At 48.1% G+C, this 25,182-nt stretch overlaps 1 protein-coding gene across 9 annotated transcripts; it reads left to right on the forward strand.

Moving 5' to 3' along the window:
• The first annotated feature begins 2,683 nt into the window (after positions 1 to 2,683).
• DGKA (diacylglycerol kinase alpha) lies at positions 2,684 to 25,152 on the forward strand. Of its 9 annotated transcripts, none has more exons than XM_032348552.1 (25): positions 2,684 to 2,883; positions 5,188 to 5,517; positions 8,710 to 8,854; positions 9,294 to 9,367; positions 9,910 to 10,039; positions 10,287 to 10,361; positions 10,815 to 10,864; positions 11,225 to 11,299; positions 11,475 to 11,594; positions 11,708 to 11,822; positions 12,667 to 12,755; positions 12,885 to 13,004; positions 13,201 to 13,299; positions 13,523 to 13,606; positions 13,818 to 13,891; positions 14,049 to 14,123; positions 14,491 to 14,576; positions 14,668 to 14,757; positions 22,862 to 23,022; positions 23,271 to 23,335; positions 23,573 to 23,663; positions 23,945 to 24,143; positions 24,249 to 24,369; positions 24,563 to 24,623; positions 24,895 to 25,152. In XM_032348552.1, exons 2-25 carry the CDS (start codon positions 5,467 to 5,469, stop codon positions 24,976 to 24,978), a joined length of 2,334 nt encoding a protein of 777 aa, XP_032204443.1. In that variant the 5' UTR covers positions 2,684 to 2,883; positions 5,188 to 5,466; the 3' UTR covers positions 24,979 to 25,152. The 9 variants fall into 9 exon arrangements, 8 of the variants coding, with proteins under 8 accessions (XP_032204443.1, XP_032204445.1, XP_032204447.1 ...); XM_032348553.1 differs by lacking the exon at positions 2,684 to 2,883 and adding an exon at positions 3,622 to 3,731; XM_032348554.1 differs by lacking the exon at positions 5,188 to 5,517 and having other exon boundaries at positions 2,684 to 2,891.
• The last annotated feature ends 30 nt before the right edge of the window (positions 25,153 to 25,182 follow it).

Raw genomic sequence — 25,182 nt, forward strand, 5'->3', positions numbered from 1 at the left:
ATTGTCAGGGGTGAATGGAAGACCCCCCAACTGACCCTCTCTTAGGAAGTGGGGCGGTCGAAATCGCGTGTCAATTGCCCTCGGCTACCCAGCTCAACCCTCGGGACAGAGATCCGCGAGAGGGGCGTGCAAGGCAGAGTGTGCTGCCGGTCGGTCACCTGTCCCCAAAGCCTCAGGGCTGCTGGCGATTTCCACGACCGAGGAGGCGGTGGGCCGGGTTGGGCGGGCAGCCCTGGCTGGCCCTGCCCCTGGGGCGGCCGCGAGGATTCGGGCGGCGTAGTGAGGACTGATCCGAGTTTGCTCTGGCCTTCGACCCCGGGAACCTCCTCAGGCAGGGCCCCGGGGTCAGAGGGCAGAGTGAAGGCTTCGGGGCGGAGCCAGTTAATATTCTAATGAACCTCGTCCAGGTCTGGGCGCTGGGGATCCAATGTTAGTGTATGTGCTGCCGAAGCGAGCACGGGCGCTGGGGATCCAAAGCCGGGCAACTCGCCAATAGTCGGGGCTTGTATGGTCACTCCCTTTGCAGTCCGGCCCGCCCCGCGCCTCCCTATTCTTTAGAGGAACCCTAGTGTTTTCCCTCCCCCGCTCTTCTCAGCCACTGTCGTTCCTTAAGGGCTAAATCCTGCTAAACTAGTTTACCCTACAGCCTGGGAGTGGCCGGCTGCAGGTTCCTCTCCTCAGGTGTTGACTCTCCCAACTACGTTGTTTTTTGTTTTTTTGTGTTTTCTTTCCCCCCTTTTCATTGTTTTACCTTCCTCCAAATTTCCCACTTTGGCTTAGGCTAATGTCCAACTCTACCGCTGGAACCCGTAGAGAGGGGCAAATATTTGTGACTACCTCTAGCTGTGTGCCCACTTAAAAAATAAAAAGGTGAGAGTAATGACCGACCAGGAACTGTCTAAAGCTTTGACATGAAGCTTTTGAAGTTTTCTCAGGTCACAGCTTGTCTTCCATCCCATGCTTTACCTTCTGACTTCCACCAGAGGCCCAACTCAAAAGGTCTCAAAAAGACTCGTTTTAAAACTGATTTGCATTCCATACACACTTATTGCAAGTGTTCTAACACTGCCATTCTTAACCCCTACTCTCTTTCAACAATGTGCTCTGGGCTCACTGAGTCAGCATCCTGTCCTTAGCCTTGTTACTAATGATTATCACAGGTGAGAGTGTGGGCTTAAACCTTTAGAGGGATATGTTGCACCTTTCTGCAAGAGTGAATCCTAAAGTGGCCCCTGTCCACCACCAACCTTAACCCTCCCTCCCCTTGTGCCGCTAGACATTTTGCCTCTGTTCTGGGTTGGACAGGAAGTGAAACTCAATTGTCTTCCCAGCAGACCTGACTGGGACCCAGCCCTGAGCCCCGGATGTGCCCCCCCTACCCCACACAAACACACACCCTGTGAAGGAAGAGGAGAAAGAAGAGGCTGGGGAGAACAAGGCTGTTGTTTTTTCCTTTCCCTTTGTTCATTGCGGTTTCTTTCTTTCTGATTTTTGTGATGTGGTTGATTAAAGAAATGAGCACCTGGAACAGTAGGCATTATACGCCTCCTCCTTAGATGTTTCTGGGCCTTTCTTCCCCTCCTACCCTCACCAATAACTGACGATGTATGATGGACCACAGATCTTAAAGAAGACACAAAGAAGCTTTGGGTATGACAGATTTCATCCTATTCCTTAGAGAGATCACCCCGGGCCCCACTTTGAAGTCTCAAAAAAAAAACCTTAACAGGAGCAATTTAAGTGCAAGTAGAGACATATCCAAGGATGGAGTGAAAAACACAGGTCATATGTAATGTGTTATCACCACTAGCATTGTTTGCAAGCAAAGCTGAGTGCCTTAAGGTTTAGTATCATTCTAGATGAGAGAAAACTGCAAGAGGTGCTAGGAGACTTGTTCTTTCTTGTATTTTGTATGTTTAGGATAGCTTAGAGTGGGGAGGCTTTACACATACACATACACACACACCAAGCCACTCTTTACTGCAGTCCTTAAGTTGTGCTATGTCTTTGGCTGTCTACAGAACTAAGCACAGGACCTAGTGCATAATGGGCCTTCAAGAGATTATGATTCCTTATGACTGAAGAGGTTATATAGGTAGGGGACAGGCTCAGTGGGTGGAGCATGAGTTCAAGCCCCATGTTGGGTGTGGAGATTACTTTAAAATAATAATTTAAAAAAAAAAAAAAAAAAAAAGGAAGGGGAGAAAAAGCATGGGAATAGCATGGCCCTTGTCTTTTTAAGACTGGGAGACAGGAGCAGAGAGACAGACCTTCTCCAACCCCTGCCTCCTTCAGATCTCCAGTTCAGGTACAACAATACTCCCAAGCCCTATTTCTCAGCAGTTACATTTCTGATAAAAATGGAGGTTTTTTTTCCAACAAGCCTGTATGGAAACATTCAAGAACTGCTTAGATCCCTTCATTGCCACTAGAGGGCCTCATGTAGTTATGTCTTCTCTCCAACCCCCACCAAAAGTATGTCTATATTATGTGTGTGGATATGTGTGTATACACACACATACACACATCACACAATACAACCTTCCAGTCAGAGCTCTCCCCTCCCCCTCTCTTCTATCACCAGGTGTAAGAGGGAAGATTCCAGGAACTCAAGCCCTGTTACTGTGCCCTAGTTCAAGGACGGGTAGGAGGGGGTTAGCCTGGGTTGGGGCGGGGCCAGGGAGGAGGATGCCTGGGTCCCCAGTTCCTACCAGTAAGTCCTAGGCCTCTGTCTATCTCCGTTGTACTCACCGTCAGTCCCGCCATCATCCATGCTGCCCCAAGAGCCTTAACAACTTCAAAAACAGATTCCAGACAGGAGGAGCTGAAAGGATCTTCTCTCACCCCTACTTCTGGCAGGGGCCTTTTACAGCACCTGCCAAGGTCAGCAGGTAAAGTGGGAGGGTTAGAGCATGGAGAAAGAGTGGACACCGACCTGAGTGCTCCTCGCACCTGAACAACCCAAGAATTAAGGGAAGGCCCTGAGTCTTGAGAGAAGGAGGTGTACTTATATTGGGGAAAACAAGTCTGAGCCCTCTGGGGTTTGGGTTTTAGAGGGGTGAAAAACCTAGAGGCAAAGGTGGGCCTCAAATAGTGTTAAACACTGGGGAGCCCATGGGAGGAGGGAGGCATTTGTATCTCACGATGCAGTGTCTGGGACTCTGGGCTTGCTGCTGTGGAATCTTCTGAGTATGAATTCTGTCAGTGGTGGATGGAAAGGAGTTGGGGAGGGAAATCCCTGGATGGGGGCAATTAGGAGAGGGTCAGACGTTGCCTGGGTGGGCCCCTGCCGAGCTGTGCCATCAGCGGCCCTGCCCTCTATCATGACCTTCCAGGGCTGGGATGAGGGGAGAGGCTAATGGGTTGATTAGAAAGACTGGAAGATGGATAGAAACCGAGCTGTCCCAAGGCGGGAAGAAGATGAGAAGCGCAGGATGTGGAGAAAGAGGCACAGGCCAGAACTCTGGAGATACTGGGGGGGGGGGGGGGGGGGGCGGCTCAAGCTTGGTGAACTGGAAACAGGGGCCTCTCCAGACCGGAGTTCCCGTAGTCGGGGGCGCGGACACTAGGCGCGGGCGGCCAGGCCGGGGCGAGGGGCGGGCAGCTGTGTCGTCAGGAACGGGGCGGCCTCGCGGCGGCCGCGCCTGCCTGGTCGGTCCCCTCCAGCCCCGCTCGGGCTCCAGCTCCCGCGCCGGCGCTTCAGCTCCCACCGCGCGCCATCCGCAGGCAAGGTAGAGACCCCGCGCGACCCCCGAGCCTCCCACTCTCCCCACCCCCCCCCGGAGCCGGAGGGGGCGGGGGCCGCGGGAGGGGCCGCCGCCGGGCTGGGGTAGGGCTGCAGGGCCGAGGAGGAAGCCCCACAGCTGGAGCGGGTAGCTAGAAGGGTTTGCGCCAGGACGTGGGGGGCAGCTGGAGGGCTGGGCCAGAGCTCCGTAGGGAGCGTCTCCCCCAGACCTTCCCCTCCATCCCCGCTGTCACTCGGAGGGATGGTGAAGCTTGGCTCCTAGGGGCCCGAGTCAAGCGAAGTCCGTTTTGGAACCTCCACAGCGCTGCGGGGGGTGCACAGGGGTTCTTCTTTGGCCTCCTGGTGCCCAACTTCCCACCCCTACCCTTTCCACACCTGTCACCGGGAAGTTTCTGAAACTACCTGGGTCTGAATCCCCACTTTTCACCTCTAAATGGGGGAAGTGAGCTTTACTCAGGAAGAAATGTGACTACTACTGGGCATCTCTTCAGCCTCATTACTATGAGCCCACATCCCCCAACCATGCCAACATCGTAACTTCCTCCTGTACTACATACTCTCTCTCTCTCTCTCTCTCTCTCTCTCACACACACACACACACACATACCCTTAATCAGGCAACATTACCATCTGCAGTGTTCGTGGAGGCTTAATGAATTTTGAGACTTCAAGGCTAATTATTCCCTTGCCAGGGCCACTGACAAGTAACAGGGATGGGCAAGAAAGAATAGACCCTCCCTCGGTCCTGGGAAAGAGGAGGAGGATGCAGGCCCTGTTGTGGTTAAGAGATTCAGAAGTCCAGGTAATCAGGCCTGGACCTGCCTCTTGGGATTCTTGCTGGGTCAGCCTGAATGTTCTGGGGGCATAGCTGATTCTTGAGTAATGATGAATTTATATGATTTGGAATGGGAGTGATAAATATTGAAGTGAAAAAGGAAACTTTAAATATTGGCACTGGCCTTGGAAATCATATTTATCTCTTGGTTATGAGCAATTTTGGTATTTACTGTCTAAAGTCTAAAGTAAGATCTAGAAAGTAGAGGCGCTACAATTTAATGGAATGGACAAAGGACAGGATGTCTGGAATTTGGGTATGATCCTGAGATTGTGGCTCTCTGTCTGGGCCTCAGTTTCCTCCTCTGAAAAGTGTGAGAGTTGGTACCTCCCAGCTCTGAGGATGTTCCAGGAGTCTCTGCCTCCAAGTCAGCTTCTTACTTTCTCACCTCAGGTTGGTAGGGGTGGGCAGGGAACCAGAGGAGGGAAAGGAAGGGTGAGTCACAGATAGCTGGCAGGCGGGCAGCAGACCTCACCCGCCCAACCCTGGCATTCGCCTGGACTAGCCCAGGTTATAGCCTCAGGGCTGGGATGGAGCAGGGAGGACAAAATTGGACTTGTTACGGTTTGTTAGGGTCCAGGATTCTAACAGTTTATATGCCTTTCAGCAACATGGGCAGCAAAACTTTTGGTGAGACAACTCAGGAGGACAACTGAAAAGATACCAGGAGCCCTTTGTCTGAGGTCCCAGCCCAGAGGTGTCCTTGGACCTTGACAGTCTAGCTTCTAGCCACCTCCTCACCCTCCCAAAGGCAGAGTGCAGGATCTCAATACTCCATGTCTATGCCTGAGATGACACAATGGGGCAAAGGGTATGACTGGGCTTCCCTGCTCTTGAGAGCCCCTTGAACTGATGACTTCCTGGCACCATTTTTCCTAATGTCCAGATGTGTTTCTCCATGTACCACCTTTGTATAACAACAAGAACAACAACAAAAGTAAGAGCTAACATTTACTGAATTCTTTCTTTGTGCCGTACAACTGCTTCCTCTGTGCCTTACAATACCTAAGTTTATTGCATGTATTATCTTACCTAATCTCCATGCTGTGACTGATTTCTCCAGGTATACATTTTACCAATGAGGAAACAGATTCAGGAAGATGAAATAACTCACCCAAGAGCCAGGATTCTAATCCATGCCTGTCTAGTTCAAAAGTCCATTCCTTAAATTCTACTATAAATTACATGCAAGATCTGGGGGAACTAGGAGGGGTCGATGTGAAAAGAGAGATGTGTCTTCTCTCCTGTTCATCGTCCCTCTTTTGCTCTCTCCTAGTCACTTTCTCTCTCAGATTTCATTTCCTAGAACCTTGGAGCCATCTAAGAATCCCCAGGGGTAATCAGAGAGACTAATTAAGTCATAGAGGCCCAATTAGCCCTAAGACTATTATGTATTCATTAGATCTGTTGGCAGTAGAAGTTGGATTATAGTCATTGAAAAGAGCCAGATAGATGGAGTCCTTTCTCCAGAATATCAGTGTCCTAGGATCCCCTTTTTAGTGTTCCCAGAGAGCCCGCAGAGGAGGAATGGTATACTACATAGATGTGGACAGCAGAGATGTCCCAAGTGCAGAGGCTGCAAAGAAGATTCTTGCACCATCAGAAAGGAAATTCTTGTAGGCCCTAACTGCCTCCTGGAGCCTTACCCAACAAACCCTAAATAAATGGGCAAAAGAGAGGAGGAAGCCCCAGATGGAATGCCACAGTAAGTGCTTTTTAGCAAAATTCATTCATTCAACAAATATCTATTTAGCACCTCCTATATGTGTTACAAATTATTTCCTCTTCCTGTCAAGATGGATACTCTGGCATCCCATTTAAGCATATTTGACTAATATTTTCGAACCTATGGCTCCCTAACTTTGCACAATGATTTGTATAAACAATATGGAGGACCTATACCATGTTGGGCACAGGCTTAGGAATTAGGGATATAGTGGGAACAATACTGACAATTCCTGCCCTCATCGAACTTAGCTTTTGATAGGAGAAGACAAACAGTAAACAAAGAAACAAATAGGGGCGCCTGGGTGGCTCAGTGGGTTGAGCCGCTGACTTCGGCTCGGGTCACGATCTCAGGGTCCTGGGATTGAGTCCCGCGTCGGCCTCTCTGCTCAGCAGGGAGCCTGCTTCCTCCTCTCCTCTCTCTGCCTGCCTCTCTGCCTACTTGTTCTCTCTCTCTCTCTGTCAAATAAATAAATAAATAAATAATCTTTAAAAAAAAAAAAAAACAAAGAAACAAATAAATTAGCAAGGTAATTTCCACTCTTGGTAAGTTCTATGAAGGAAACAAAGGAGGCTGCTGTGCAAAAGATTGGGGGGTGCTTTGGGAGGGAACGATCGGGGAAGGTCTCTTGAAGGAGCTGACGCTTCAGCTGAGGCAAGAAAGCAGCTCTGCTAAGAGTGGGGAAGGCTGTTCTAGGCAGAGAGAACAGTAAGTCTCATGGCCCTAAGCAGGGGAGAACTTGGCTTGAGGAACAGAAAGGAGGGCAGTGAGATCAGAAGGCAGTGTGTGGAGGGGAGAGTGGAACAAGAGGAGGACAGAGACAGGCAGGGGCCCCATGACATGGTTCTTGGGGTAGAGCTTTGACTCCCACTTATCACCTGCCATGGGAAGTCCCAACCTCTTCAAACTCCAGTTTCTTCCTGTGAAGAATGGCTCTACCAGGAATTTCTTTTTTTTTTTTTTTTTAAGATTTTATTTATTTATTTGACAGACAGAGATCACAAGTAGGCTAAGAGGCAGGCAGAGAGAGAGGAGGAAGCAGGCTCCCTGCGGAGCAGAGAGCCCGATCTGGGGCTCGATCCCAGGACCCTGGGATCATGACCTGAGCCAAAGGCAGAGGCTTTAACCCACTGAGCCACCCAGGCGCCCCTACCAGGAATTTCTTATCTCATAAGATCTAATTGTAATTGTTAGTACAATAATAAGTACCATTTCTTGTAGGCCTTCTGTATGCAGGTGTCATACTGGGTACTTTTTGTACGTTATTTGCCTTAATCTTCACAGTAGTGGCAGATAGGAATCATTCTTCCCATTTTACAGATGTCATGTGTCCCAGTCACACAGCGGTATCAGAGCTAAGAACAGAACCCAGATATGACTGACTAGTTCTGCTGGACTCCTAAACACTGCTGTACTACACCAGTGTGAGATATTACTGCTATTGCTGTTACTGAATCATCCAGTCGAGTTGACCTCTGAGACTTGGCCCCAGGGCCATTGGGCACTGTGATCCACGTGATGGCTCCTCCTTGCTCCCTGGGTCTTCTAGCTGCAAGTTAGGACTCCTTGAACACTGCTAACCTAGCAGGGTGCAAGGAAAACCCCGCGTCTGAGATTCCCGCGCTCAGCTCACCCTCCTACTAGTGGGAAGCGAGGCAGATACTCAGAGCCTTCTTCCCCTACCTCCTCCCAATCTCCGCGCGCCTGGGTCCCCGCCCTTCCCCGGTGGAGCTCTGAAGGGCGCTGGCGAGGCGGGACCGGGGCCAGGGACCTGGCCAGAGCTGGTTCTGTGTCGCGCGTCAGAAGCGCGCTAGAGGTCGTTGAGGGGCGTGGGTGGTTCGGGAAGTGGGTGGCTGAACCCGGCTGGGGACCGAGGCTGGAGGCGGAGCAAGATGGGATCGTGGCCGGGGAGGCGTGCCACAGAAGCAGTGAGAACCACCCGAAGGGCCGAAGGACCAGGACTGCGGGATCTGAGAGGGGAGAGATCGCAGAGACTGAGGGTGGCAGGAGAAAAGGTAGAAACGGGGGAGGGACATACCCACAGAAACACATATAGATTGGTAAAACCAGGTGGGGGGGAGGGTGAAGAGAAGGGGATGGGGGGAGAGTCAGAAACGAATCACGACAGATTCGGGGAGAAATCAGAGAGATGGAGAAGGATCCAGAAATGGAGGGGAGAGAGTCAGAGATGAGTCAGAGAAACAGACACAGAGGACAGACTCAGTTAGGGAGAGACAGACATAGGGGAGAGGTAAAACGGGAAAGGAAGTGACTTGGGAGGGACTCAGAGACAAGGAAAGAACAGAAATAATAGTGGGAGTGAAGAATTAATGGAGCAGACAGAAGCAAAGTCAGGCAGACAGATGGCTCCTCCCACCACATACTCTTCCCATCTCCCTCCAGACCTACACTCGGAAGCGCAGGTTGAGACGCGAGAAGTACTACCAAGCTGCCTTTTTGGTATTCCTTAAGAAAAAAAGAAAAATGGCCAAGGAGAAGGGCCTAATCAGCCCCAATGATTTTGCCCAGCTGCAGAAGTACATGGAATGTGAGTCTTCCTCTCTGTCCTGAAGTTCGGGAAAAATTATCCCAGACAATCCCTACTCCTCATCCCCCCTTCCCCTCGTTTCCCCAGTGGTCTTAAGCCAGTTGGCTCCTGACATAATGCCAGGGAATATGGCTGGGAAACAGAGGAGAGGGAGATGGGGCGATGTCTGTGGTCTCGGCTTTCCACCCACCTTCTCTGAATCTCCAATGCCTGCTCCAAGTTTCAGAGAAGAGATGTAAACAGAGGTACCACTCTGGAGCATTTGAAATGTTAGTCTTTCGATATTTCTGTCTGCATTTCTGTGTTTCTTCCTGGAATTTCTTCTTTCTTCATTTGACTAGAATCTTTTTTCCTGCTGGATGTCTGGGTGGGACTCCGTCAGAGGGCAGGGAGAGCCCAACCAGACTAATGCTCTTCCCTCATCCTCTTCGTACCCCAGACTCCACCAACAAGGTCAGCGATGTCCTAAAGCTCTTTGAAGATGGTGACATGGCTGAATATCTCCAAGGAGATGTGAGTGGCAACTGGGAAATCCTCTCCTTGCCCAGCTCCTCCCATCTTTGATTTTGCTACTCCACTGGGATCCCCAACTTCCAGGAATTATTCTGGGCCCTCCCCTTTCTGTTCTCCCTCTAGATACCCCAGTGTCCATTGTTACCACAGCTATTGCTATAGGAGAAAGCAAGAGATTCTTTTTTTTTTTTTTAAGATTTTATTTATTTATTTGACAGACAGAGATCACAAGTAGGCAGAGAGGCAGGCAGAGAGAGGGAGGAAAGCAGGCTCCCCGCTGAGCAGAGAGCCCAATATGGGGCTCGATCCCAGGATCCTGAGATCATGACCTGAGCCGAAGGCAGAGGCTTAACCCACTGAGCCACCCAGATGCCCCAAAGCAAGAGATTCTAATTGAAGACTCAGCCTTGAGAAGAAACCATAGTCTGCCCTGGATACTTCTTAGCCCTTCACTTGTCTCTGTCCTTGCTACTCCTAGTTCTTCAGTCCCTGCCTCCCATCCTGCACACTCCCCAGGGTAATGCTTACCCTTCTCATCATAGGCCATTGGGTACGAGGGATTCCAGCAATTTTTGAAAATCTATCTGGAAGCAGATAATGTTCCCAATCACCTAAGCCTGGCACTGTTTCAGTCCTTCAAGATGGGTCACTTAGAAGACACTGTGAAAAATGGTATGGTCATGAAGGTGGGACTGGGCTGGACTTCCAGAAGAAAAATCAAAGTAGTATGGGTTTTGGGGTGAGAGTTGAATTGAATTACATTTTGGAGACAGGGTTGGGGAAGAGAGGTGAAGGATGGCCATTCTGGTCTAGGAGGTGGAGGGAGGAAAGTTAAAGGGAAGAGTTGGAACAAAGGAAAAGAGAAGAGCCAGAGTGGAGAGACCCCTAACCTCAGATCTACTCTCCTTTCTGTAACCAGATGTGGTGTATCTCAGTGATGTCTCCTGCTACTTTTCCCTTCTGGAGGGTGGCCGGCCAGAAGACAAGCTAGAATGTGAGTTGCCGTCCTAGACTGGGGGAAGGAAAGAAAAGAGAGTAGAGGGGAGGGGGTATTTCCCAGCCTTCCTTCCCTCATTTTTTCAGGACTCCTAAAAGCTGACAGGGCCAGACAAAGGTGGGGCCAGAGTATGGGCTCATTTCCTCTGTTTCCCTAGACTTCTTATCCCTAATGCCACGCCAGTTCCCATGTCCTGTATGTTTTTATGTGGGTGGCCTGGGTTTTTCTGGGGTTGTGGGAGGTGTGTTCTGTCTCCCCTATTAGATTCACCAAGGGTTGAATCCAGGCCTGTTTCCCCTCCCTTTTTGTCTCCTCTCTCAGTCCCAGTGCCAGGCTCTGGGCTCTTCATCTAAAAGATGTCTCCCACTTCTTTATTTCCCCTGTATTCTGTTATGAATTTGGGGGGTATTCCTCACAAACTGACCCTGGCCCCCCTAAAACACCCCACAGTCACCTTCAAGCTGTACGACACGGACAGAAATGGGATCCTGGACAGCTCAGTGAGTTGGGGGACCTGTATGCTGGCCAAGGGAGTATGTGTCCATTTGTCTGTGCCCTCCTGTCCCAACTCTTCCAGGATCTTAAGAAGCAGAGGAAGTTAGAGGGAGAAGCCGAGTCCTCCAGGACTAAATTTGGGAGTGGGTCCCCAGATCTTGGCTCCTTAAAGAGGAGGCTAGAGACATGAATTGGGGGCTGCCTTGCAAACATACCAACACACATACACACTCATTTACTTGGCAGAGATACTTGAGAATGAGAGGTGGCTCTTGGGTGGCCCAGGAACCCTGATTTCTAGAGAAGAGTTTGAATGGTGGTAGTGAGGTGGGATATGGCTGTGGCTCTTACCTCTTGGCCCCCAGGAAGTGGACAGAATCATCATACAGATGATGCGAGTGGCTGAATACCTGGATTGGGATGTGTCTGAGCTGAGGCCGGTAAGGCAGTTTTTCCTTCATGTCCCTCCTTGTGCCTTCTCTCTAGTGAATCCTGCATCTATCTATGCCATTTCTGACAGGCGGCCGGGTTCCCTTGGCGAGGATGGCTGGGCTGGATGTCCTAGGGGGCAGAGGTGTCAGACCACACCAAAAGTCCCCTCCATTCCCGGCTCAGATTCTTCAGGAGATGATGAAAGAGATCGACTATGATGGCAGCGGCTCTGTCTCCCTGGCCGAGTGGCTCCGGGCAGGGGCCACCACCGTGCCATTGCTAGTGCTGCTGGGGCTGGAGATGGTAAGTAGGAGAGACTTGTGGAGAACGGTAAGATAGCTGCCTTGGGTTGTGTGTACCAAGGGCTGGTGCTCTAAGGGCCCAGGCTCTCCCTAGCATCTACTTTGTCCTCCCAGACTCTGAAGGACAATGGACAGCACCTGTGGAGACCTAAGAGGTTCCCCCGACCAGTCTACTGCAACCTGTGCGAGTCCAGCATTGGTCTTGGCAAACAGGGACTGAGCTGTAACCGTGAGTGGTGGAGCTGGGGGGTGTGGGGGCAGAGGGACAGCCCAGCTACCTGCAGGAGCATGCTGCTTTGATCTTCGAGAGATCTGGGTTCAAGTCCTGGGCTCTGCCATTGGCTAGTTAAGTGGGAAAGCCATACAACTTTCTCTTCCTTCCCTTCAATACAGTTGACACGTAATGTTACATTAGTTTCAGGTGTACAGCATAGCCACAGAACATCTTTAAGCCTCAATTTAAAATAAGGTGTCCTTGACTGAAAATGAGTACTGTGAGCATTGAATAAGTGGATGCAAGAAAAGTACTTCACATGGGGCATGTCCATACTGTTAAGTCTGCAATAAAAATTAGCTATTATTATTGTTATTGCTGTTGTTAAATCTAGGCCTCCCTGGGACGCCTGGGTGGCTCAGTTGGTTAAGCAGCTGCCTTCGGCTCAGGTCATGATCCCAGCGTCCTGGGATCGAGTCCCACATCGGGCTCCTTGCTCAGCAGGGAGCCTGCTTCTCCCTCTGCCTCTGCCTGCCATTCTGTCTGCCTGTGCTCGCTCTCTCTCCCTCTCTCTCTGATAAATAAATAAAATCTTAAAAAAAAAAAAATCTAGGCCTCCCTTGCATCTTCCAACTGAGTTCCTGGCATTTAGAAGGAGTGGGAGTAGGCATGGGGTAGCCATTGCTCTTTCATGGGGAAGAGTGAGCAAAAGGCACAGGTCTTGGAGGTGAGCCCCCACACTGTCACAGCAAGGGCTTATATGTCTTGTTTAAGTGAATAATCCCGCCTTACACCCAGGTAAAGAAGAGATGGGGGAGGCGCTGTAACTAAGTCTCTGACCCTTTTCCTTCTCGCCCAGTCTGTAAGTACGTCGTTCATGACCAGTGTGCCATGAAGGCCTTGCCTTGTGAAGTCAGCACCTATGCCAAGTCTCGGAAGGACATTGGTGTGAGTGATCCCAGGCCCACCCCAATACCAGCCGCACCCTGGCCCTGCCCTTAGCCAGTTGCTGCCCTCAGCCCTTCCCCTAGTCTCTGCTCGGACCCTCTCGGACAAGGGATTGTCTTTCTCCCCAAGGTCCAGTCACACGTGTGGGTGAGAGGAGGCTGTGAGTCTGGCCGATGTGACCGCTGTCAGAAGAAGATCCGCATTTACCACAGTCTGGTTGGACTGCATTGTGTGTGGTGCCACCTAGAGGTCAGTTTGGGAGGACTCCAGCCTCTGCCTTGGGGCTCCTCCCTAATCTACCCTCTGTGCTGGTCTCCCTGACAGCAGCTCTCTCAGAGCCACAGTTGCCCTTGCTCCCAAGGACTCTCTTTCCAGTACCAGACCCTCAGAGTTGAGAGGTGACAGGTTCCCTCCATGATGTCTGCATACCCACCTTGTCTTTCAGATTCATGATGACTGCCTGCAAGCCATGGGTCATGAGTGTGACTGTGGTCTGCTCCGGGATCACATCCTGCCTCCATCTTCCATCTATCCCAGTGTCCTGGTGAGACCCTTAGACAGTGGCTAGGAGGGGACAGGAGGAGTGCATCCCTGATTTAAACACACTTACACACATACACACACACACACACACACACACACGCACACGCATGCCATGCCCTTTATAGCAGAGAGTCTATACTTTCAGGATTTGAGTCAGACCCTTATTTGTTTAGGGATTCACATACAATCCAATTTTCTTTCCCTTTGGTTCTCTCCCTTTCTAGGCCTCTGGACAGGAGCGTAAAACTAGCAAAACGAGCCAGAAGACCATGGATGACTTACATTTGAGCACCTTTGAGGCTCTGCGGGTACATGAAGGGGGTGGGTTTTTCTTGGCTGGAGCCCTCATAGGAGGGAATGAAGTGGGAAAGATGGGGAATGGCATTTGTTCTCTACAAGACTCACAAGCATCTCTGGAGACAGGCTAGCCTTCTGCCACTGTCTCTGGGGCCCACCTTAACTCTGAGAAAATCCTGTTTTCCTTATCCTTGCTTTGTTTTCTTTTCTTCCCAAATGCAGATTGACCCTGTTTCTAACACCCACCCGCTTCTGGTCTTTGTCAACCCTAAGAGTGGCGGGAAGCAGGGGGAGAGGTGAGAAGAGACATACTGGGTCTTCTAAGTTGGAGAAGGAGGACCATAGAGGTTGGGAATCTGTGTGTATGGAGGAGGCACCTTGAGAAGGACATGAAGAGGGTGGAGTACAGACTGTCCATCCCCTACCATAAACTCTCCTTTTTCCCTCATACAGGGTGCTTTGGAAATTCCAGTATCTACTCAATCCTCGACAGGTATTCAATCTCCTAAAGGACGGTCCTGAGCCAGGGTGAGTATAGGTTGGGGACTGTATTGTAGTGTTTGTATGTGTCTGCCTGTGTGTGTTGGGAGAACAGGGCTAGGGAACCCCAAGAAAGCAGAATCCAGAATGCTGCTTTTACTAGTGTCATTGAGTTCTCTGGTTCAACTTTGTTCTGCTCTCAAAACATGAAAATACCAGTTTCTCCCTAACCACTGATGAGTGGCTATAACTTTCCCAGTTGTATTTTTTTCTCTGACCTTAACAGAAACAAGTCTTTTGACAAAGGGAAAGGGGGCCCTAAAGAATAAGAGATAAGAAGTAATCTGCCTGTCCAGGAGTTGGTAGATTCAATCCTATTGTCCTTCCTCATCTTCTCTCTTCCCTTTTATCTCAGGCTCAGATTCTTCAGGGATGTCCCTGGTTGCCGGATTTTGGTGTGTGGTGGAGATGGCACAGTAGGCTGGATTCTAGAGACCATAGGTCAGTACAGGGAGGGGCTCTGGGAAGGGCACTGGGGCACTGGCCTTCTAGAGCTAACTCCCTTCATCCATCCCCTGACCTGCTTTCCTAGACAAAGCCAACATGCCTGTTGTGCCTCCTGTTGCTGTGTTGCCCCTGGGCACTGGAAATGATCTGGCTCGTTGCCTAAGATGGGGAGGAGGTAAGTGGTTAGAAATTGTTTTCCTGGGAGAGGGAGGGAGTTGGGTAGGAAAGGAAAGGCACATAGAGAAGGTGTCTAGGCATTGTTATAGAAAAGAGGGTTGGGGAAGAAGAGGGACACAGATGGGTGGTTACCAAAGTGGATTGTCCCCAAGGAAGAAAGCTTGGGATGAAGCAAAGACCAGTCTGAACCTAGAAGGGTCAGGGTGACAGTCCTCTTCCCTATATACCTAAAAATATCTTTCTGTTTCTCCCAACCAATTCTTAGGGCTCAGGGAATTCAGAAATACAGAGGACAATGTGGGAATAAGAAAGGTTGTAAAAGAGCTAACCCAGATGTTCAGTGATGAAGCTAGCAGGGATCTTGGCTGTGATTCATTCAGCCACTCAGCCAGTTAATCAGGGGTCATTCATTCATTTATAATCATTTCTTCCTAAGTCAATTGCAACAGTTTCTTAAATATACTCTGGTCTCCCTTCAAAAAGAAAGAGTTCAAAGGATGGTCTAGTAGATAAATAGGTCAGGGTGGAGCAGGTTGAGCCTGAGTTGTCTTTTTTTGAGGCTGTTGGACTCAGAGTCCAGCTCGGAGATGTTGCAGAAGTTTATAGAATAGGGGTCTGCTAAGGAAATTGAAAAGCACTCTAGATAGAAGTTGTGTAAGGCCAAATGAGCCACCAAACAGCATGGTAGTGCATGCATTCGGGAGTGTGAGCCATTGGTTATGAGTGGGACACGCAGTACAAGGTGGGAATCGGGGGAGGAAGGACTGAGTTGAACCGAGTCCAGATTATGGAGGGTCATGAATGCTGTGCTGAGGAGTTTTGTACTTTATTCTGACAGAGATTGAAAGCAGAGAGCCCACAGAAATGATTTGTATTGTTTTGCATTGTTTGCTTGCAGTGTTTTGAATTTTTTAAACCTTGCCTATTTCTAAGAAGTGGGTTACATGTTTTAGTTCACCACGATCTCTTCAGCTCTCTGCTAGTCACTCATTCACTTCACCTTTCTAGCTGCTGAGGCATTTGAATGTGCAAACCCTGAACCATACGAAACTCTTGAACTTATGAAAAATGTAACTCAAAGAAAAAATAGGCATATATATGCCTATTTGCATATACTTACATATATAAGTTATGTCCTCTATATATACATATGTAAAAAAAGCTGTTGTGTATATAAAGAGTTATTCCAGAATGTAGAAATATCTTTGAGTACATATTATTATAATCTAAATCTCATATTAGGGGCACCTGGGTGGTTCAGTTGGTTAAGCATCTTTCTTTGGCTGAGGTCATAATCCTAGGGTCCTGAGATGAAGCACCAAGTCAGGCTCCCTGTTCAGCAGGGAGTCTGCTTCTCCCTCTCTCTCTGCCCCTACGCCCTGCTCGTGCTCTCTCTCTCACTCATTCTCTTTCTCAAATAAATAAATAAAATCTTAAAAAATAAATGTATATAAGCATAGAACCAATTTTTTACCAGTTTTTTTTTTTTTTAGATTTATTTATTTGAGAGAGAGAGAGAGTGGACAGGAAGAGGGACAGAGGAAGAGGGGGAGAGAAACAGACTCCCTGCTGAGCCCAGAGCCTGGGAGCCTGTCTCAGGGTTCAATCGCATTACCTAAGATCATGACCTGAGCCAAAATCAAGAGTCAGACACTTAACAGACTGAGCCACTCAGATGCCCCTGGCCAGTTTTTAAATCTTCATCATTTAACTTTGTGTTGACTTAAAATACTAGACACTTTGAGATTATGTATTTTGGGTCTTTACTGTGTGTTCTGCAAATGAAACTGTCATAGTAGTTTCTGCCAACTCAGCCTAAATCATGAAATAATGATATAAATACAACACTAAATTTGTTTTTGAAAATTTGTGTTGATACTGAAAAAAATCACAAGATTTGCAGAAGAAGAGATGAAAGGAGTACCACAATGGGAGCTCTGTGGAGGGTGGATTGGAGGAAGGAGACAGGATAAAAAATTACCTGTATTGCAATAGTCTGGTCCAAAGACACTGAACCCCCAAGCAACGACAACAGCAGTGCAGTTCATGACACTTGGTAACCAATGGGTTGTGGAGGATGAGAGGACAAGTCTAGGACATTTTCTGATTTGTGGAATGAGCATATGGGATGCCACTTAAGATAGAGCATACGGGAGGAGAACCAGTTTAAGGAAGATCGATTCCATTTTGCACATGTTAGGTTGGGATGTCAGTGGAGCACCCCGAAGGAAATGTGTGCTGAGTAGTTACAAATAGGTATTAGAAAGATACATGTTTGAGAGTCATCTGCTCCTAGGAGATAACTGACATCCTGAGAGTAAATGGGTTACCTCAGGGAAAGAAGAGAAGAGGGACAAGGATGCAATATCTGATTTGAATGCCCTATTTAACCGTTGAGCAGAGGAAAATCCATTATTAAAGATGTCTGTGTTAATGTACTATTGTTACTATTAGAAATCAATATAAACGGTGGCTTAAAACAATACAAATTTATTATCTTACAGTTCTGGAGGTCAGACATCCCAAATAGGTCCCACTGGGCTAGAATTAAGGTGTTAGCAGGGCTGTGGGTTTTTGTTTTGTTTTGTTTTTTAAAGATTTTTTTATTTATTTACTTGACAGACAGAGATCACAAGCAGGCAGAGAGGCAGGCAGAGAGAGGGAGAGGAGGAAGCAGCCTTCCCACCAAGCAGAGAGCCCGATGTGGGGCTCGATCCCAGGACTCCGGGATCATGACCTGAGCTGAAGGCAGAGGCTTTAACCCACTGAGCCACCCAGGCACCCCAGAGCTGTGTTTTTTCTAGAGGCTATAGGAGAGAATTCTTTGCCTTGCCTTTTCCAGTTTCTAGAACCTGCCTGTATTCCTGGGCTCATGGCTTTGCTTCCAACCCGCAGCGTTATCACTCCAACCTCTGTTGCCATTGTCACATTGCTTTCCATCCACTTATTTCTTACCTTCGTCTTTCACTTATAAATAAGGACCCCTGTGATTATATTGGACCTGCCCAGATAATCCAGGATAATCTCCCCACTTAAAAATCCTTAATGCCAGGGTGCCTGGGTGGCTCAGTGGTTTAAGCCTCTGCCTTTGGCTCAGGTCATGATCTCAGGGTCCTGGGATCAAGCCCTGCATCAGCCCCTGCATAGGACTCTCTGCTTAGCAGGGAGTCTGCTTCTGCCTCTCTCTGCCTGCCTCTGCCTACTTGTGATCTCTGTCTGTCATATAAGTAAATTAAAGCTTTAAAAAAAAAAAAGTCCTTAATGCCTAGAGTAGGGGCAGCTGGCTGGCTCAGTCAGTAGAGAATGGACTCTTGATCTCCAGGTCATAGAGTTCAAGCCCCATGTTGGGTGTAGAGCTTACTTTAAAAAAAATCCTTGGGACGCCTGGGTGGCTCAGTGGGTTAAAGCCTCTGCTTTCGGCTCAGATCATGGTCCAGGGTCCAAGGAGCCCCACATTGGGCTCTCTGCTCAGTGGGGAGCCTGCTTCCCCCTCTTTCTCTGCCAGCCTCTCTGCCTACTTGTGATCTCTGTCTGTCAAATAAATAAATAAAATCTTTTTTTAAAATCCTTAGTTTAGGGGCGCCTGGGTGGCTCAGTGGGTTAAGCCGCTGCCTTCAGCTCAGGTCATGATCTCAGGGTCCTGGGATCGAGTCCCGCATCGGGCTCTCTGCTCAGCAGGGAGCCTGCTTCCCTCTCTCTCTCTCTCTCTCTGCCTGCCTCTCCATCTACTTGTGATTTCTCTCTGTCAAATAAATAAATAAAATCTTTAAAAAATATATTAAAAAAAATCCTTAGTTTAATCACATTATCAAAGTCTCTTTTGCCATGAAAGGCGACATATTCACAGACTCTGGAGATAAGAATGTAGACCTCTTTGGGGCACCTGGCTGGCTCAGTCGGTAGAGCATGCAACTCTTGATCTTGGGGTTGTAGTTCTAAGCCCCACACTGAGTGTAGAAATTACTTAAAAATAAAATCTTTTTTTTTTTTTTTTTTTTAAAAAGAACTCAGGGGCGCCTGGGTGGCTCAGGCGGTTGAATGTCTGACTCTTGGTTTTGGCTCAGGTCATGATCTCTAGGTCAGAAGATCTCAGGCTGGGCTCCTGGCTCAGCAGGGAGTCTGCTTCCCCTCTCCCTCTGCCCCTTCCCCGTACTCACGCACAAAGGTGAATGTGTGTGTGCTCCTTCTCTCTGAAATAAAAATTTTTTTTAAAGGCTGGAGACATCTTTAAGGGATCACTATTCTGCCTGCCAAAGATACTAAGAAGGAATAGTCAGAGAGGGTCCTCTGTAGCTTAGAGAAAGGCATTTTAGAGGCCAAATGAGTTTCATGAGTTAAAAAAGAACTAAAGATATACTGTTGGTTTTGGCAGGAATTATTGGCAATCTTTGCCAGAAGAGTTTCAGCAGGGTGGCATGGCAAAAGACAAATTACATTGGGTTGAACCATCAGTGGAATATGAGAAAGTGGAGACTTACTTTTTTTAATCTTTTTTTTTTCCTGATTACAAAAATAATCCATGCTTGTGGTAAAAAATAATTCAAACATTTCAGAATGCCAAAAAAACTCCCTGTGATCTACTCCCTTAAGTTTTGGAATCTATTCCTCCATATTTTTCTTTCTAGATACATACTAATATGTACTTAAACAATGAGATCATTCTATTGATGTTCTTCTTATTTTTTTTTTAAACTAAACATTGTGGTTATCATTATATTTCAGTACAGTCAGATTTACCTCACTCTTTTTACTACTGAGTAGTATTCCGTTGTATGGCTATGTCATAATTTATTTAACCAGTCCCCTATTGATAGACATTTGGGTAGTGGCCAGTTTTTTATTACCAGCCATGCTGCAGTGAACACCTTGCACATCTATCTCTGCACACAGATGTGAGAATTTCTCTAAGTGATATTTCTAGAATTGCTGGCTCAAAGAGTGTGAACATTTTACATTTGGCTAGTTATTTCCTTTTTTTTTTATTTTTTTTTAAAGATTTTATTTATTTATTTGACAGAGAGAAATTACAAGTACACTGAGAGGCAGGCAGAGAGAGAAGGAAGCAGGCTCCCTGCTGAGTAGAGAGCCCGATGCGGGACTCGATCCCAGGACCCTGAGATCATGACCTGAGCCGAAGGCAGCGGCTTAACCCACTGAGCCACCCAGGCGCCCTAGTTATTTCCTTTTTAAAAGTTTTACAAATGGGGCGCCTGGGTGGCTCAGTGGGTTAAGCCTCTGCCTTCGGCTCAGGTCATGATCTCAGGGTCCTGGAATCCAGCCCTGCATCAGTGTCTCTGCTCGGCAGGGAGCCTGCTTCCCTCTCGCCCTCTGCCTGCCTCTCTGCCTACTTGTGATCTCTTTCTCTCTGTCAAATAAATAAATAACATCTTTTTAAAAAGGTTTTACAAATAAGAAATAAGTAAAAGTTACACAAATAATATATCAGTACATTTTCACTGTAAAAGACTTTAACAAAGTAAAGTATGTAAATGTTCACATATAGATCTCCTCCCTCTACTCCCTACCAAATCCCATGTCCTTCCCCAAAAATAACCACTGTGTCCTATTTGTATTCATTTTCCAGTTTTTATATGTACACACACACACACATACACACACACACACACACACACAACTTTTAAGCAAACATAAATGGGAACATACTACAGAGATTGTTCTGGGACTTTTTTTTTTAAGATTTTATTTATTTATTTGACACAGAGAGATCACAAGTAGACAGAGAGGCAGGCAGAGAGAGAGGGGGAAGCAGGCACCCCACTGAGCAGAGAGCCCGATGCGGGGCTCGATCCCAGGACCCTGAGATCATGACCTGAGCTGAAGGCAGCGGCTTAACCCACTGAGCCACCCAGGCGCCCCTGGGACTTCTTTTTTCATTGAATAATATGTCCTGGAGATCTTTCCATGTTAGTACATATAGATTACATTGTAAATTCAACAGTTGTATGTTATTTCTTGGCATGAATTTGCCATAATTTATATAACCTTCCCCTGCTAAAGGGCATTTAGACTGTTTCCAATTTTTTGTTGTTTTAGAGAGTACCTCAGCAAACATCCTTGTACACACACAGCCTGGTACAGGGCTCCATCCCAGGACCCTGGGATCATGACCTGAGCCAAAGGCAGACGCTAAATGACTGACCCACCCAAGTGCCCCAATACTGACCATCTTTAATCTGCGTATTAGTCATTTGTATTTCTTCTTCTGTGATTGGCTTATTTGTGTTATTTGCCCGTTTTCTACTGACTTTCTAGATTTAGTGATTTATAAGCAGCTTTCAGATGTTGGTGAAGTTAGCCTGTTATATGTGCTAGAGATACTTTTTCCAATTTGTATTTTTTTAGGTGTGTGTTTATTTAACCATATAGAAGTTTAAAATTCTAAAGATTTATTTATTTATTTATTGGGGCACCTGGGTGGCTCAGTCATTCAGCGTCTGCCTTCGGCTCAGGTCGTAATCCCAGGATCCTGGGATCAAGCCCCGCATGGGGCTCCCTGCTCAGTGGGGAGTCTGCTTCTCCCTTTCCCACTTCCTCTGCTTGTGTTCCCTCTTTCACTGTCTCTTTTCCTGTGTCAGATAAGTAAATAAAATCTTTATTAGAAGAAGGTTTATTTATTTGAGAGAGACTGCATGAGTGCACGTGCATTGGGGGGGGAGAGGCAGAGGGAGAGGAAAGAATCCCAAGCAGACTCCCCACTAAGCATGAAACCTGATGTGGGGCTTGACCCCACAACCCTGAGATCATGACCCTAGCCAAAACAAAGAGGCCGATGCTCAACGGCCTGGGGCACCCAGAAGCAACAGGAAGTTTTAAATTTTAACATAACTGTATTTACCAGGGACACCTGGGTGGCTCAGTCACTCTGCCTTCAGCTCAGGTCATGATCCCAGAGTCCTGGGATTGAGCCCCGCACAGGGCTTCTTGCTCCGTGGGGAGCCTGCTTCTCCCTTTGTCTGCCACTCCCCCTGCTTGTACTCTCTCTCTCTCTGATGCATAAATAAATAAAATCTTTTTTTAAAATTGTATTTATCAGTCTTTTCCCTTTTTTGGCTCCTAGTTTTGTATTATGCTCTAGAACAGCCTTTTCCACTCACAGATTTCAAAAACATGCACTCACGCTTTCTGCTAGTCCAAATTCTGCTTCATTTTTTGCATTTAAATTCTTTGGCTCGTCTTGAATTTATTTTGGTATAAGGAGTGACTTCTACATCCACCACCCTTTATTGAATAATCTGTCTTTGAAATGCCATCATATACTAAATTCCCATGTATATTTGAGGCTATTTGTAGGCACTCTGTTCCTTACTACTGAACTTTTTATTCTGTTCATTGTGCCAGTGTCACAGTGTTTTGATTCCACTGCTGCCTGCTGCATTCTTTCTGGTAGAATAGGGAAAGAAAGTGTGTGTGAGAGAGAGAAAGGGAGAGAGATTCCTTATTAATCACTCATCTTTTTCAGCAGCATTTTGTATTTTCCAGGCTGTTATCTCTAATCTTTTAGATGAACTTTGGTTTTATTGTTAGATGCATACACACATTGGAAACTTGGACTCTCTATGACAGTGTGGAGAAAAGGGTCTGCTGGGGCTGACCTTAAGATTGCTCCATGGGAGGAGCGCCTGGCGGGTTCAGTCAGTAGAGCATGCAACTCTTGGTCTCAGGGTTGTGAGTTTGAACCCCACATTGGACGTAGCGCTTACACTTAAAAAGAGAGAGAGAGAGAGCTATGGGACTTAGGACAAAGCACCCTACCCTTTCTTTCTTTTTTTAAAGACTTTGTTCATTTGTCAGAGAGAGAGAGAGCACAAGCAGGGGAAGCTCCAGGCTCCCCACTGAGCAAGGAGCCTGATGTGGCACTTGATCCCAGGACTCGGGATCATGACCTCAGCCGGAGGCAGATGCTTAACCAACTGAGACACAGAGGTGTCCCATACCCTACTGTTGCACTGGCTGGGGCTAGGAGGGTCTGGTCTGCAGAATCAGGGCAGAGGATCACTAGGAATCTGTCGGGTTGGGAGCTGAGAAAAGGGCCCTCTGAGACCCCTGGTTCAGTTCTAATCTGTCTTCTCCCCCATCCTTAGGATATGAGGGACAGAATTTGGGGAAGATCCTCAAGGATTTAGAGATGAGTAAGGTGGTACATATGGATCGATGGTCCGTGGAGGTGATACCTCAACAAACTGAAGAAAAGTGTGACCCAGTCCCCTTTCAAATCATCAATAACTACTTCTCCATTGGTGTGGTCAGTGAAGTGGGGTATGGGGGCTAGGGAGGAAATATGGGTTAAGCAGCAAGAAGCTAGAGCTGGTTAGAAAGAGGAGGTAGAGGTTAAGGGAGCTGTGACACAGGGAAATGGTGGGTGGGGTACAGTGGTGAGAGTTGCAAGAAAAGACCATGGGACATACTGCTACCGAATAGGGGAGTTAAAGAGAGTGTTCTGTGCTGAGAGAGGAGGCAGGCCTCTGATCCTACATGCCCTGAACTCCCCAGGATGCCTCTATTGCTCACCGATTCCACATCATGCGAGAGAAATATCCTGAGAAGTTCAACAGCAGGTGAGGGAAAGGAGGGTGGGGGTGGACATACACAGTGGCAGGGACCAGGCAGTGGCCAAGTTTAACTCAGAGCACTTACATGGCCCGTGGCACCTCTGAGAAGCCCCTTAGCCAAAGCCATCCTCTTCCCTAAGGACCGGAGTCAGGAGGTTGATGTCCCCTGTCACTTAGCCTTCCTCTGCCAGCACTGTGTAACTTGTCCCCTTCCTCTTGGGCCTTATACTGGCACTGATACAGAATGAAGAACAAGCTATGGTACTTTGAATTTGCCACTTCTGAATCCATCTTCTCAACATGCAAAAAGCTGGAAGAGTCTTTGACAGTCGAGGTGGGTATGATGAGACCCAACCCTACATGCTTCTCACTTATTTATTTTAGTCTCTCCCTCCACAGGTGCCCTCAGGAACTTCCCCTATTCTTAAACCTATTACTTCAACCTCCCAGCTCTCCAGTCCCAATGTCCCAGGTTTTCAATACACTGGTCCCTATTTCCTGCCATCCTTTGCAAACCCCCAATTCCTGGCCTTCCCAGTTTGTCATCTGGTGGGGGGAGGAGTGGTGTCCATGATGATGCCAGGAGAGAAGGACTTATGCTCTCCTCTTTCTCAGATCTGTGGGAAACCACTGGATCTGAGCAGCCTGTCACTAGAAGGAATCGCTGTGCTGAACATCCCTAGCATGCATGGTGGTTCCAACCTCTGGGGTGACACCAAGAGACCTCCTGGAGATACCCATGGGATCAACCAGGCCTTAGGCACTACAGCTAAAGTCATCACTGACCCAGATATCCTGAAAACCTGCGTACCAGGTGAGCAGCCTTGGGAGCTGAGTGGGCAGGACTAAGGGGAAGGTGTGGCTCCCTTTGGAGGCACGCTGCTCCTACAAAACCCATCTCCTTACTTCCTACCCACAGACCTAAGCGACAAGCGGCTGGAAGTAGTAGGGCTGGAGGGTGCAATTGAGATGGGCCAGATTTATACCAAGCTCAAGAATGCTGGACATCGGCTGGCCAAGTGCTCTGAAATCACCTTCCAGTAAGGAAAACTCTGGCCAGGGGCTCTGAGGGAAGGAGGAGGGCCAGGAGAGCAGAAGGGTCATGGGGATAGTAGGGGGGAGCTGTACTAGGAGATCTTCCTCAGTAACAAAAGTCTCTCAACCAAGCTAAGAAACAGTTTTGGTATTCAGTTGGTAAAGAAATCTCCACCAATCTGCCTTGGCTTCCCACAGCACCACAAAAACCCTCCCCATGCAAATTGATGGAGAACCCTGGATGCAGACACCCTGTACGGTGAGTATTGCCTTCGCCTGCCCAAAACTGAACCCTCAAGCTTCATGGATCCTAAACCTGCATTCCACAGCTTCCTTACTCCATCCCATCTCAAGTTCCCCTGTGCATCTTTCTTCCCAAATCACGGTTTCTTAGCCCCTGGCCTTCCTGCCATGGCCTCTCTAGGACCCTGGTAAGTCCCCTACACCCCACAGATTTACCCTCAAATCTCTACTGCTCTAGTCCCAAGGGAACCAGGTCCTGCCTCTGAACTTGACCCCTTCCCTTCCAGATCAAGATCACCCACAAGAACCAGATGCCCATGCTTGTGGGCCCACCCCCTCGCTCCTCCAATTTCTTTGGCTTCTTATGCTGAGGGGGACACCTCAGCCTCCAAGCCAGCCTTGAACCCACCTCTTCGTTCCTGGACTCTACTCCTAGGCTCTGTACATTGCTGCCATGCCCTCCTGCCAGCTCAGGGGAGTCTTCCTCCACCCTCACGGTATTTATTATCCTTGCACCACCTCTACTATTCCCCATGCACACATACACCCATGCGCGTGCGTGTACACACACACAC

This window comes from Mustela erminea, chromosome 6 (assembly GCF_009829155.1).
Source record: "Mustela erminea isolate mMusErm1 chromosome 6, mMusErm1.Pri, whole genome shotgun sequence".
NCBI classification, from domain to species: Eukaryota; Metazoa; Chordata; class Mammalia; order Carnivora; family Mustelidae; genus Mustela; species Mustela erminea.

What these genes read in the sequence shown, in the direction of transcription:
- DGKA (XM_032348551.1), top strand. Translation starts at nt 8,199, where the DNA reads ATGGGATCGTGGCCGGGGAGGCGTGCCACAGAAGCAGTGAGAACCACC. An exon ending in GCTGCAGAAGTACATGGAAT is followed by an intron (nt 8,855 to 9,293) that starts GTGAGTCTTCCT and finishes TTCGTACCCCAG; the next exon opens with ACTCCACCAACAAGGTCAGC. An exon ending in ATGTGTCTGAGCTGAGGCCG is followed by an intron (nt 11,300 to 11,474) that starts GTAAGGCAGTTT and finishes TTCCCGGCTCAG; the next exon opens with ATTCTTCAGGAGATGATGAA.